At 35.7% G+C, this 12,823-nt stretch overlaps 1 protein-coding gene across 1 annotated transcript; it reads left to right on the plus strand.

Annotated features, from left to right (window-relative positions):
- Window positions 1–9,846: 9,846 nt before the first annotated feature.
- On the plus strand, window positions 9,847–12,070 carry LOC104228991 (NDR1/HIN1-like protein 6). The gene is made up of 2 exons (XM_009781554.2): window positions 9,847–10,900; window positions 11,677–12,070. Exons 1-2 carry the CDS (start codon window positions 10,188–10,190, stop codon window positions 11,690–11,692), a joined length of 729 nt encoding a protein of 242 aa, XP_009779856.1. The 5' UTR covers window positions 9,847–10,187; the 3' UTR covers window positions 11,693–12,070.
- Window positions 12,071–12,823: the final 753 nt, after the last annotated feature.

Genomic DNA, 12,823 nt, shown 5'->3' on the forward strand with positions numbered 1-12,823 from the left:
TATGCAGGTATTTCAAATTATGCGGAGTGTAGAATACATACCTTATAATCTCGATGAATCAGGTTCTTCATTAAAAGTTCTCTTGTGTAAGACTGATTTTTTCTAGAAAATAAGAGTAATATCATTAGACATCAGTGAGACATTTTAACACATGGCACAAGAGTATACTAATAAATGTATGAGACTGAGCAATAACTAATATAATTATTTATAAAATTCACAAATTATCTAACCAATCATTGAGTTAGGATTAGTTTATTTTAGGTGATCTTAATCATCCCTAATTCTTACCTTCTCCTTTTGAAGTAATCTCGACTCAAAGCTTGTGAATATGTCAGCTATTTGCTTATCAGTAGCACAAAATTCTACAGTGATCAAACCCTTCTAAAAATTATCCCTAAAAATGATGCCTAATATCTATATGCTTAGTTCTTTTGTGATGAACCAGGTTCTTGGTCATACTAATTACACTAGTATTGTCACAAAAGATAGAGATACAACCTACATCAATTTCAAAGTCCATTAATTGTTGTTTAATCCATAACAATTAAGCACAACATGAGGCAATGACTACATACTCAGCTTCAACAGTAGATAAAGCAACAAAATTTTGTCTTTTTGTGGTCCAAGATATAAGACATGTTCCAAAAAAAATGTGATACCTGAAGACTGAAGTACTTTTTCTATCTACAAGGAAACCTGCATAATCAACATATCCCACTAAATCAAAATTATTATCTTTTGGATACATTAAGCAAAGATCAGTTATGCCTTTAAAGTATTCAAAATCCTCTTGACCACCTTCAAGTGAGGCTCGTTTGAATTTTCCTGAAACCTAACACGAAGTCCTACATTGAAAACAATATCAAGTCTACTAGTAGTGAGGTATAACAAAGAGCCAATAATTTCCCTATTTATTATTTGATCAATAAATGAGTCGGGTTCATCCAAATCCAATTTTGTATATGTTGCAATAGGAGTGTCAATTTCTTTGGGTGTTCCTTCCTGGTTTTGTTGCTAAGGAATAGGTTCATGGACAGGTTCCATTGAGGTTTGAGGGTCAGTTCCCCATGTCAGGTTGCCCTGGGTGGAAGGACCTGTTCCTTCTTGTGACATAAATGATGTAGCTTCAGGCTGGACTGTGGTGTCATCATTTGAATTTCTTGTCAGTCCAATCTTGTTCCTGCCTCTCGGAAAAAAAGCTAGTTTCATTAAAGAAAACATGCACACTTTCTTTTACATGCATAGTTCCTTTATTGAATATCTTATAGGCCTTACTGTGTGAAGAATATACCAAGAATACTCCTTCATTACTTCTGAGATCAAACTTTCCTAGGGAGTCCTTTCCATTATTATGCCTAAACCACTTGCATCCAAATGCCGCGAGATGGGATATATTTGGCTTTCTCCCTTTAAATAACTCATAGAAAATTTTCTCAACAAGTGGTCTAATCATGCACCTATTTATGATGTAGCATGAGTATTCACAGCTTCTGCCTAGAAGCTATGAAGCAATTTACTAGCAAGTAACATAATCCTATCCATTTCCTCCAAAGTCCTATTATTTCTCATAACTATTATATTTTATTGTGGAGTTCTAGGAGCAAAATAAATTATGATCTATGCCATGTTCATAACAAAATTCAGAAAATTTAGCATTTTCAAACTCAGTAATATGATCAACCTAATTGATGTAAGTTGTTTACCTAGATGTTTCTGTGTTTTTCTAACAAATTAAGTAAACATATCAAATTATTCATCTTTAAATGTTAAAAATAGTGTCCACATGAACCTAGAGTAATCATCAACAAGCACCATAACATATCTCTTACCACCTCTGCTCATTGTCCTCATTGGCCTACACAAATCCATATGGACCAGTTCTATTGTCTTTGTATTACTCACCATTTTCTTACTTTTGAATGAGGATCTTACCTGCTCCCCCTTGCACAAGCCTCATAAACTTTATCTTCCTCGAACTTAATGTTAGGAAACCCTATCACCAAGTCCTTGGAGATAAGGTTGTTGAGTTGACTCAGAATTTCATGTCCAAGTCTCTTATGCCACAGAAGGGGATCACTTTCAAACACACTTAGGCAATTGAGTTCATTATCTGAAAGTGGGGACAAATCCACCACATATATATTGTTCACTCTTTTTTCCTGCAAAACTATTTTGTTAGTGGTAAGATTTATCACAAAGTATTTTGTAGATGTGAAAGCTACCATGTTTCCTTTATCACATAGTTGTGATACACTTATCAAGCTATATTTCAGTCCATTTATAAAGTAGACATTCTCAATAGAGTGAGAGTAAGGGTATTTATTTGACCGGGCTGGACGTGAGAAAAAATTGCTTGTCCGGTTAGTAGGGCGGACTAGTTAGTGGACTGGGGTTCCGGGATGGGTATTCCAAGTTTTGTTGGGCTCGTCCGGGTTCGGGCTTATTGGGTCTAGACTGGGCTGGGTTGATATTTTTTTAATACTTTTTTAGTGTATTATGTTTCCTTATTCGATGTAATTGATACTTTAGTCTTTCCAAACTTTTAAATAATAAAATAATTATTTTAAGGCATAAAATTAAACTTTTAATCTTTAGAGTTTAAAGTTTTAAATTTGAAATTTTAATTTTATATTTTGAAAGTTAAAATTAAGTGGCTACATCAAATTATTTAGTAAAACTAATATATAAGGATCAAACTTCAATGGATTTCATTTTATATTTTCATTACATAATAATACTTCGAATTAACTTGTCTAATAAAGTAACACATTAAGCTTAAATAAGTCTAACAAATTCAAAATAACACAAATTATCTCAAATTAACTTAAATTCAAATTTCCGGAGGACGCTCAAGACAACCCTTGATATGCCTCCTTAAACCAGTTGTTACGACCCAAAACCTAACCCGTCGTGATGGCAACAATCGTGGTACTAGGCAAGCCGACATTTCCAAAGCACTTTCAACATTTAACAGAAATGATTTAAGACATTTAAAATAACTGAAGTCTTTCATAAAAAAACGGGGTAAACCCAAAGCATAAGTGCTGAAAATAGCCCGATATCGGGGTGTCACTAAGTCATGAACATCTAAACAACCAGTCCAGAAACAATGTCTACAAGAGATCAACGTCCACCGTGTCGGGAAACACCTAGATCTACATATGAAGTGCAGGGTGTAGCGCGAGTACAACCAACTCAGTAAGTAACAATAATAAATAAGGAACTGAAGATAGTGACAAGCTACACAGTTATAATTCATTTTCAGTAATTTCAGCAAGAAGTAGAAATGCTTTCAAATCTGGTAGTTTAAGTCAAATAAGTTTTATATAGTTTCAAGTTCAAGTAAACCGGATATAAAATCTTCCAAAAATTTCACAACAATGATGGATAGCAACTAAGTGCACAACAAATGAAAGGAAGTACAACCTCTCAGGACACCAGTAACTCAACTCATCTCAACAGCTCAATCACTCGGCTCTCAGCCCTCAGTACTCACACTCAATAGGTACATGTGCTCACTGGGGTGTACAGACTCCGGAGGGGCTTCTTCAGCCCAATGGCAATATCGTTGCGGCATGCAGCTCGATCCATAATATATAAATAGCCATAAGGCTCGTTGTGGCACGAAACCCGATCCATATATATATTCAGCCTTAAGGCTCATTGCGGCGTGCAACTCGATCCATATACATATAGCCCTCAGGCTCGTTGCGACGTGCAACCCGATCCATATATACACACATAGCTGACAGCTCGGCACTCAGGCCCTATCTTAGTCACCAACCTCTCTAGTTCCTCGGGCTCTCAGAAATCATATAAATCAGCCCAAACAGATATAATAACATGTATCAACAAGGAACAAGAAGAGATGGAGGTATGATAAGCAAATAAAGCCATGACTGAGTACAAGACAATAAATAGCAGCTAATTCAACAAGTACACGACCTCTGCGGGTCCTATCAGTGACATCATATAGCCTAAGCATGATTTCTAACATGGATTTTAGTCCAATTTCTATAACACTGAGAGAAACATATATCTTATAACAAGTTATTCCACTTTACAGTTCCACGTGATGGACCAAGTGACAATTCCCACGGTGCACGCCAACACGTCTGTCACCTAGCATGTGTGTCACCTCCAAAATAACCACATAGCCCCACATCTATGGTTTCATACCCTCAGGACTAGATTTAAAATTGTTACTTACCTTTATCCGAGCAAAGCGCTACTCTAAAATGCCTTTGCCTCGCGAGTGGGACTTCGAATGTCCCGAATCTAGCCACATGTACTACAATACAATTAATATAGGCTAAACAAATAAATTCTACAAGGAAACTACTAAATTAGAACCAAAATCCGAAATCGGCTTAAATCCGGCCCCCAGGCCCATGTCTCAAAATACGACAAAAGTTACAAAACCCGAAAGCCCATTCACTCACGAGTCTAACCATACCAAATTTATCAAAATCCGACACTATTTGTTCATCCAAATCCCCAAAATTCACTCTCCAAATCCCTAGCCCCAAACCCCTAAATTTCGCCTCACCAACTAGGTGTAAAGTTAGCGGGAAAACATCATTATTGAAGATAAATAGGCACAAGGAGCTTACCTCAGTAATAACTTCGAAATCCCACTCAAAATCCTCATAAATCTAAGCTCAAGGTAATGAAAATGGTGAAAAATCTCGAAGTCCCATATTTATATGTTCTGCCCAGGCCTTTTGCACCTGAGGAGTCGCTTCTGCGGTCAAAACTCCGCTTTGCGGAAGCCACTTAAATCACTGGGCTCCCACTTGTGCTCTAGGACTCACACCTATGGAAGTGCTTCTGTGACCCTTCGTTCGCGTTTGCAAAAACAGCCATGCCTTCACATACGCATCTGCGGAGCCATTCTCGCATCTGCAGGCTCGCAGATGTGCATTCTCCTTTGCATCTACGATTGCCCCAGGCCAGCCCCAGCTCCGCATATGCGCCAACACTGCCGCACCTGCGCCTAATACCTCGCAAGTGTGATTACACCAGTAGTATACCAACTTCAGCAATTTCACTAACTTAAAACCAAGGCTGTTAACCACCCGAATCAACCCGAGGCTCCCGGGACCTCAACCAAACATACCAACAAGTCTTATAACCCGATACGAACTAAGTCGAATCCTCAAATCACCTCAAACAACATCAAAAATATGAATTACACACGGATTAAAGCCTAATGAACCTTGAAATTCCCAAATTCTACAAACGACGTCAAAACCTATCAAATCACGTTCGATTGACCTCAAATTTTATACACAAGCCATAAATGACATTATGAACCTGCTCCAACTTCCGTAAATCCAATCCGACCTCGTTATCAAAAGATCCACTCCTATTCAAACTTTCAAATAAGAGACTAAGTATCTCAATTCACTCTGAAATCACTCCGGACTCGTACCAACTAACCCGGTTAGTCATAATACAACTACAGAACACAAAAGAAGCAGGAAATAGGGGGATAGGGCTACAACTCTCGAAACGACCGGCGAGGTCATTACACAATTTTCTGGATTAGGCATTTATTTTTTATCTATTCAATTTTGTTTTATTTTTAGTTTAGTTAGCATTTTTATATTTATTTTAGCATGACATCTTGGAATGAAAATTCTTCGAATGATGGTTATTCTTATTTTGATGATCCTTGTCCATATTGTAGAGGACCCCACTAGTGCAGAATTTATCAAAATGTTCTCGGGACCGAGTTGTATGAACAATCTCAATCCTTTGAGTGTAATATTTATAATATATGTGGTGGTCAAGGTGGTCATTGGGATGGTTGTGCTAATTTTATTTATCCTTCTCTTAGCCCTTATCGTGATCTTTCTAACAGTGTTCGTGAGTTTGATAGGGGCAATGAAGCACAGGATATGGAACATGATGCATGTATTAGGGATATTTTGAGGCAAGTAGATGAGAAATATGATGAAATCAAAAAATATATGAAAAGAACGAGGGCATCAATCACAAGAATGAAGGCTAATTTGGAAGAATCAAATGAAGAGAGCGAGTTCCAGGAAGAGAAAATTTTTGAAAAAAGAGGAGATTTTGAGACAAACTTGGCTAGTGGAACAAGCTGAAAGATTAGAAATATATAAGGCTCAATTTGAGAAAATTGCAGGTGGGATGAGACACTTAATAGAAGGAAGACCTGAACTAGGACAAGAGATCGATAAATTTGGCATTGCTATTCACGACTTGGAGGCTTAATTGAATTCAAAGGTTGATGCGTCCAACACCCAATAAAATAGTAATGAGTGTGAAGTTGAAAAAGAGCTTATACGCCAAATTGATGAGCTAAAAGTGAAGAGACAATCAGTCAACCATATTTTTGTTGATGATGCCCATATTGAGAAATATACACTAGAGTCGTGTGAGAAAGTAGATAATGTTGCACTTGAAGAATTTAGTGTTTGTAAATATGAGGATGTAAAGAGTAATACAATTCTAGAGTTAGGGCGCATTGGACCTTATTCCATATATTTTTCAACATTGTATTTGGATGATGACATGAAAATCGAGTCATCTAAGCCTTTGGAGGAGCCAATGGACAAGGAATGAGGTGCTTACATTCTTGAATTTGTCGTGCCAGAGAGACAAAATTACATACCTCATCCGAAGGCCAAGAAGTGTAGAATGCGATATTGGTTGCTTGGCCCAATTAAATTTATCTCACCGCCCCGGGAGCATGACAGAAAGCTTGAATCCAAATTAAGGGCTCAATTTATAAGTTCTAGGTGGAGGCAAAAAGTGGTTCACATCGTGCCATGATGTTAAATTAGGCGCTTGTTGGGAGGCAACCTAGCTTTACTGATTAATTTTATTTTTTGTTTATTATTTTTGTATTGTTGTTTTATGTTGTAGGATTATGAGTATAGGAAGAAAAGCCTCTGGAAATGTACAAAAATGAGCTAGATGGTTGGAACTACTGTGAGGTACCCGCATAAAGGACCATCCTTGGGAAAAGTCTAAGTACCCCGTGAGCTGCTTGTGCTTCGACCTTTGGCCTTTCAGGGAATATTTTTTGCCCACCCTTGTTATTTTTGCTTTATTTGTGCATTGGGGACACTGCACTCTTTTAAGTGTGGGGTGGAAGAATTCTTCTAGATAAGTAATAGTAGTATGTTAGTAAAAATATTAACTTCTTATTTTTATTTTCGTAGTTGTGTAGTAATTTAGTAGTAGTTTTAGTAGCTTAATTGTTTTTAAATATGAAAAATCAAAAAAATAAAATAAAAAAGTAAAAACTTTTCTCGATGATGGATCTCCTAGATAGTTTATTTGAGGGATTATAGTCTAATAAAAATACCAAAAAAGCTAAAAAATAGAAAAATACAAAAATATATCTTTTATTTTTTATTAGGTAGTAATAATCTCTCATGATTTTTTTTTGTGCCTCGGTTCTTTTCATGGGATGTAGTTTGAACCAGGTTTTTTTATTTTTAGAGTATATTAGGAATTTAGGAAATAAAAGGAGAAATAATGATGAACCTAGGTGCCCTTGACTTTTTCGATAGTAGTATATTTAGGCTTTGGCATGTGTAGAATCTTTCCTATATGTTGATGTTGTTCATATACCATGTTTAATTGGATAGCACGTCTTGTGATGCCCATTTCTCATTTTCTTGACTTATGGTCACTTTGAAGTAAGAAGGGACTAAGTGTGGGGTAGCTTTTGAGTGGAACCAATGAAAGAAAGATGCACTTGTTTTTGTAATAGAATACGTCGGTAGTGAAAATTGCAAAAGACAAAAAAAATAGTTGAAAAAAAAAGAAAAAAAATGTAGATGAATAAATATCTTATTTTTTCTAGTGAAGTGTAAATGCTGAGAGTGCTTAAAGAAGAAGAAAATATTTTTGGGGGTGATATTGTTTGTGAAATTGAAGTAGATTGTGCTTAAGTTATTTGGTGATGTGTTTAAGTGCTTAGGAGGGTGAACCACTATTCCTAATATATCCTACCCATCCCTTAGCCCACATTACGACCATGAACAAGTCCTAATTGATTTTAGATCGAGCGAGCTTACATTAGTAGAGATTTACATTAAGGGCAAGCATATGGTACCAATTACATGCATGTGACTTTTTCGTGAGAATGAGATATTTTTTTTATATACAAGCAAGTCCTTAAACTATATTTGATCAAGAGATTCGGATGTGTAGAGTCAACTTACTCTATTTACTTTTCTGGTGAGGGCACATAGTTTCACGAGAGATAGGTAATATTATTAAACTTCTCTAGGATGTTAGGTGTTCAAGCCATGAGTGCATTGTGACATTGAGTCGGTTTGTGAGACTAGGATTGTTATGTGCATGTTGTCTTTGTTTGAATATTTTTGAAGAATGACATAAGCAAAGGGAAGTGTATGTGATTGCATATGCTAGAGTTTAATTGTTGCTATCAACCATGGTTATTGGTGTAGAGTGCTCAAAGATAGAGTAATTTGTTGGTTGACTCGAGGTAGAGCAACGTTTAAGTGTGGGCTGATAGTGTACCATATTTTGTTGCTCTTCTTCACTTGGACCTGCAAAAGGAAATCAGGGGTTAGTCTTAGGAACCCAAACTAGTTTTGGTCCTTTAGATCTCTCCTTTTTCCACTCGACTTTCCATATAAGGCAGTTCTTGATCATGTGTTTTTACCACATTTTAAGCATTCATCAATCATTTGCAAGTGATCTCTTCTCCTCTCTTTCCACGAAGAATAACAGTGATCATTAGATAGTGGTGGCCTAGTGGTGGATTGCTCTTTACAGTTTACAGATAGTGCACTCATCTTGATCTTTTTCTAAGGTGTTAGCCTCTTCAAGGATAACCTGATCTGATACCAATCAATGTTTTATACTTCAATACCACACAAAAGGGGGGGATGATTTATGTGGTGCTCAATTTTTATGTGCACGGGATAATCGAAGGACCTAGTTCTTCTAAGCGTTCCTTACACTACAATTACGAAATAAATAATGCAGAAAGTAAAGAGCACAAGAATTTTTATGTGAAAAATGCCTGGCTCAAAAGGTAAAAAAATCACGACCTACTATCTAGTAGAATTTTTTCAAATACTTCGCTACAACTCTGAACCGACAACAAAGTTTATAAATTCTTGTAAACCTAAGGATTAACCCTAACTCTTATAGCAACATGCCACAGACTATTTCGACTAAGGATTAACTCTAACCCTTGTAACAACACGCCACGAGCTATTGCGACTACTTCAAGTTTACTCTAACTTGAATGATACAACTCAGATACCTAGTACAATTTGTTTCTAAGAAAGCTGGAAGATACATTTCAAAATCCTTACTACACTTTGAACTAGAAATAAAGATAGACACATAAAACTCTTTGTGGGGCTGGTTTTTCAATCTGGTTCGTGTAGCTTCAGGATCACATTCTTGAATCTCACATGAATTGTTCACAACTGCCTTGCTATTTTGCTCTCTGTTCTGCTTTTACTTCAGTACATGTGCATTAACTGTAAAAGAAAACAAAATTGATATTTATAGAGTTAGTAGAATAAGGATTAACTACAGTTCTAATACTCTTCCCGGGCGAAAGAGTTCTAGTAAACTTCAATTTCTAACTTTTCCCTTATCTTGGATAGAGTTCTCTTCAAGTAAGGAGTACAACATATATTAATTTGTAATAAATCAATCCTAACATCCAAAAATAGTTTTTATACAACTAATTTTTACTGCTAAGTATTATTAATTTATTCAGACCACCCTAAACGTTTCTATTTTTCAGTGTGCTAGTTGTAACCTTCCCGCTATGCCAGCACATAAGACCTGCGCATAAATCTCATCACTTGCAATTTTTCCAGTGATCACATCCCCCACACCTTTCTCTTTGTTCTTTGTCTTCAACATTACACACACACCTCCAAATTCCACCTCCAAATCACTCCACCTCTTCTTCTTCCTATTAAAAGATCTCTTTTTTCCCAACCCAAAAATCCTTTCTTTAATTCCTAAATCTTCATCACTACTTTACATTCACATCTGATCTCTCATATTCATATCAAAGATTCAAACTTTATACAATCTGATGCACATATCCTGTTTGATTTAATGTAACATCCTCTTTTTATTAAGATTCTTTATTGATATACAAAAACAGAAAAGAAAAGGCTCTTAATTTCTGGTTTTCAAGAATGTCACAGGTGAAACCTTTAAAGAAACCACCTGGTTTCAGAGATCCTACAATCCCAATTCAAAGGCCATTACAACCGCCGCTGCCGCCGCGAAAGATTAACCTTCCACCATCATTCTACCTAGAAAAGAAGGGTAGAACTTGTTGCTTTAGTTGTTGTTGTTGCTGTTTTGTTTTTCTAATTTTGTTAATCTTTTTAGTAGCAGCTGGTGGTACTCTCTACCTTTGGTTTAATCCAAAACTCCCTGTTTTCCATTTAAGATCCCTTGAGTTTACTAAATTCAATGTCACTGAAAATCAAGATGGGCCAAAACTAAATGCACAATCAAATGTTGGGGTTGAGTTAAAAAATCCAAATAGGGAGTTGAAGATTGTATATGGTGAAACTAAAGTGGAACTTAAAGGTGAAAATGATGTGAACATGGGTGAAGGGAAAGTTTCTGGTTTTGTGCAAGATCAGAAGAGTGTTAAAGTTGTTAAGTTTGTTATGAAGTCTAATGAAATGTTGTATGGTGATAATGTTGGGAAAATGATCAGAAGTGGATTCAAGAGCAAGAATTTAAGAGTTTCTGCTGATGTAAGTACTGCTATTGGAATTGGATATAATGGGTGGAAGAGTTGGAAAATTGGAGTTAGAGTTTCTTGTGGAGGTTTGAGGTTAAAGCAGATTGAAAATGGTGCTACACCAAAATGTGGCTTTACGCTGTTTAACTGGTAAGTAACAAGCTAATACTTTATATTATAAATAAATTAGGAAGCTTGGGTTACAACTGAACTCTATACTGTGATTATTTATCATAAATTACCTATTTTTACACTATCGATCTGTCAGCTTATCACTGGCATAGTACTTGTTATTTTGTTTTAAAAGGCAGCTTGGTGCACAAGACATCCCGCGTTCATGCATGGTCCGGGAAAAGCCACACCCTAAGAAGTGTAATATAGACAGTTTAACATAATGCAAGCATTAGTGGCTGCTTCCACGGCTCGAACCCGTGACCTATATATCACACGGAGACAACTTTATCATTGCTTCAAGATTCCCCTTCATTTCTTGTTGTTTTGTTTGGTTGGTTTATAATTGAAGTGATCATTAAAGCCTCCTTTCATTTATTATTTCGGTGATGCATTTAGTATAAGGATGCAAACAAATTAAAAACAAGAGCTTTTGCATTCATCATATGCTTTTGTATTTGTTTTCTGAGTATATTATTGATTGTACCAATGGGAGAAAAGGAATTAAAGAATACAATGATTGAACAAATGCACATGGAGAGTAGTTATAGAGAACATAATAAGATGTTATAATTTCGCTTTGCTTACAATTTTATTTGTAGTATTGTAAGATTTATTTGATAACTAATGGTTCTTGCCAGGATTCAATAGCTCTAACTTTCTCTGGTGCATTTTTTTTTTATAACCGTAGTGTCCGGACCAGTATACTGCAGCGATTATGTTTCTTAACAGACCTTTATATGTCTGATTTGCAGGTTTCATTTAAATTGATTGATTCAACGCCTATTGATACAAGAATGAATGCATTGCTATCATCTTAGAATGAGAAGAATGAATTGCTATTGTGCCCAAAATTCATTCATGTTTAAACTCACTTTTTAGATATAAAAGCTTATCTAAGTTAATTCCAGAAGTTCCATCTTACAGCTGGTGACTTACAGTAGGTAGTGGTGAGAGTTGCAAGTGTGTCCTTTCAACCAAACTATAAGCACATGTATAGAATAGATGTTGGAGCATGGAAAGGATGAAACAGTAAGACATAAGTATTACTGTAATAGCAGCTTTGATGTTGGAGCATGGACATTTTACTTGTAAAGGCACAATCAATTGATTGATTGATTGATTATGTATTACTGATTGTTTTATTTATGTGCTCACTTATTTCTACTTTCATTCAGGGAATAGACAGAGGCGGAGCAGGATTTAAATTTTATGAGCTTTAAGTTCTAGCGTAGCAACATCAAGTGTTAATAATTTAGTTATGAATTTAAGTTTTGTACATATAGTTAATGAGTTTCTCAATACAAATATAAGATTTGGACTAAAAGTACGAGGTTCAGATTTGGTAGTTTAAATATAGGCTGAGTAGACAACGTTTGTGACTCAATTTGTTCAAATTTTGCTTTGGTTTATTTGAGCTAAACTATAAGGCTTAATTAATCACACAAAAAGTACATATGCTTTTAGAAGCCCCTGCTCAATTATCTGTATCCACAAAATAAAGCTGCAGATAATATAATATTGGATGTATTTTTGCACTTGTTTGTTTGTTTTGGGTTACAGTACGTTTCTCCGAATTGCTTCATGGGTTTTCAGTATAGCAAGATATTGCTACGCCCAAATGACATTTTTTGGGCACCTTAAATACCTGTCTAATTTTACATGTTTTAACATAATTGACCGATCAGCCAAAAATAATTATGATCGCTAAAGATATATACATATATTTTGAAAGTTACCGGGGGCCGGTGACTCCCTAACCTAAGGGTTGGTCTGCCTCAGACCACTAGTCAAATATACAAAAAAGATACACCGACTATGCATATAATATGTATATTATACATTAATATAATTATACAATTGCCGATTATAACTTTGGGGGACGACTATACATTGTAGACT

Source organism: Nicotiana sylvestris, chromosome 8, assembly GCF_000393655.2.
Source record: "Nicotiana sylvestris chromosome 8, ASM39365v2, whole genome shotgun sequence".
NCBI classification, from domain to species: Eukaryota; Viridiplantae; Streptophyta; class Magnoliopsida; order Solanales; family Solanaceae; genus Nicotiana; species Nicotiana sylvestris.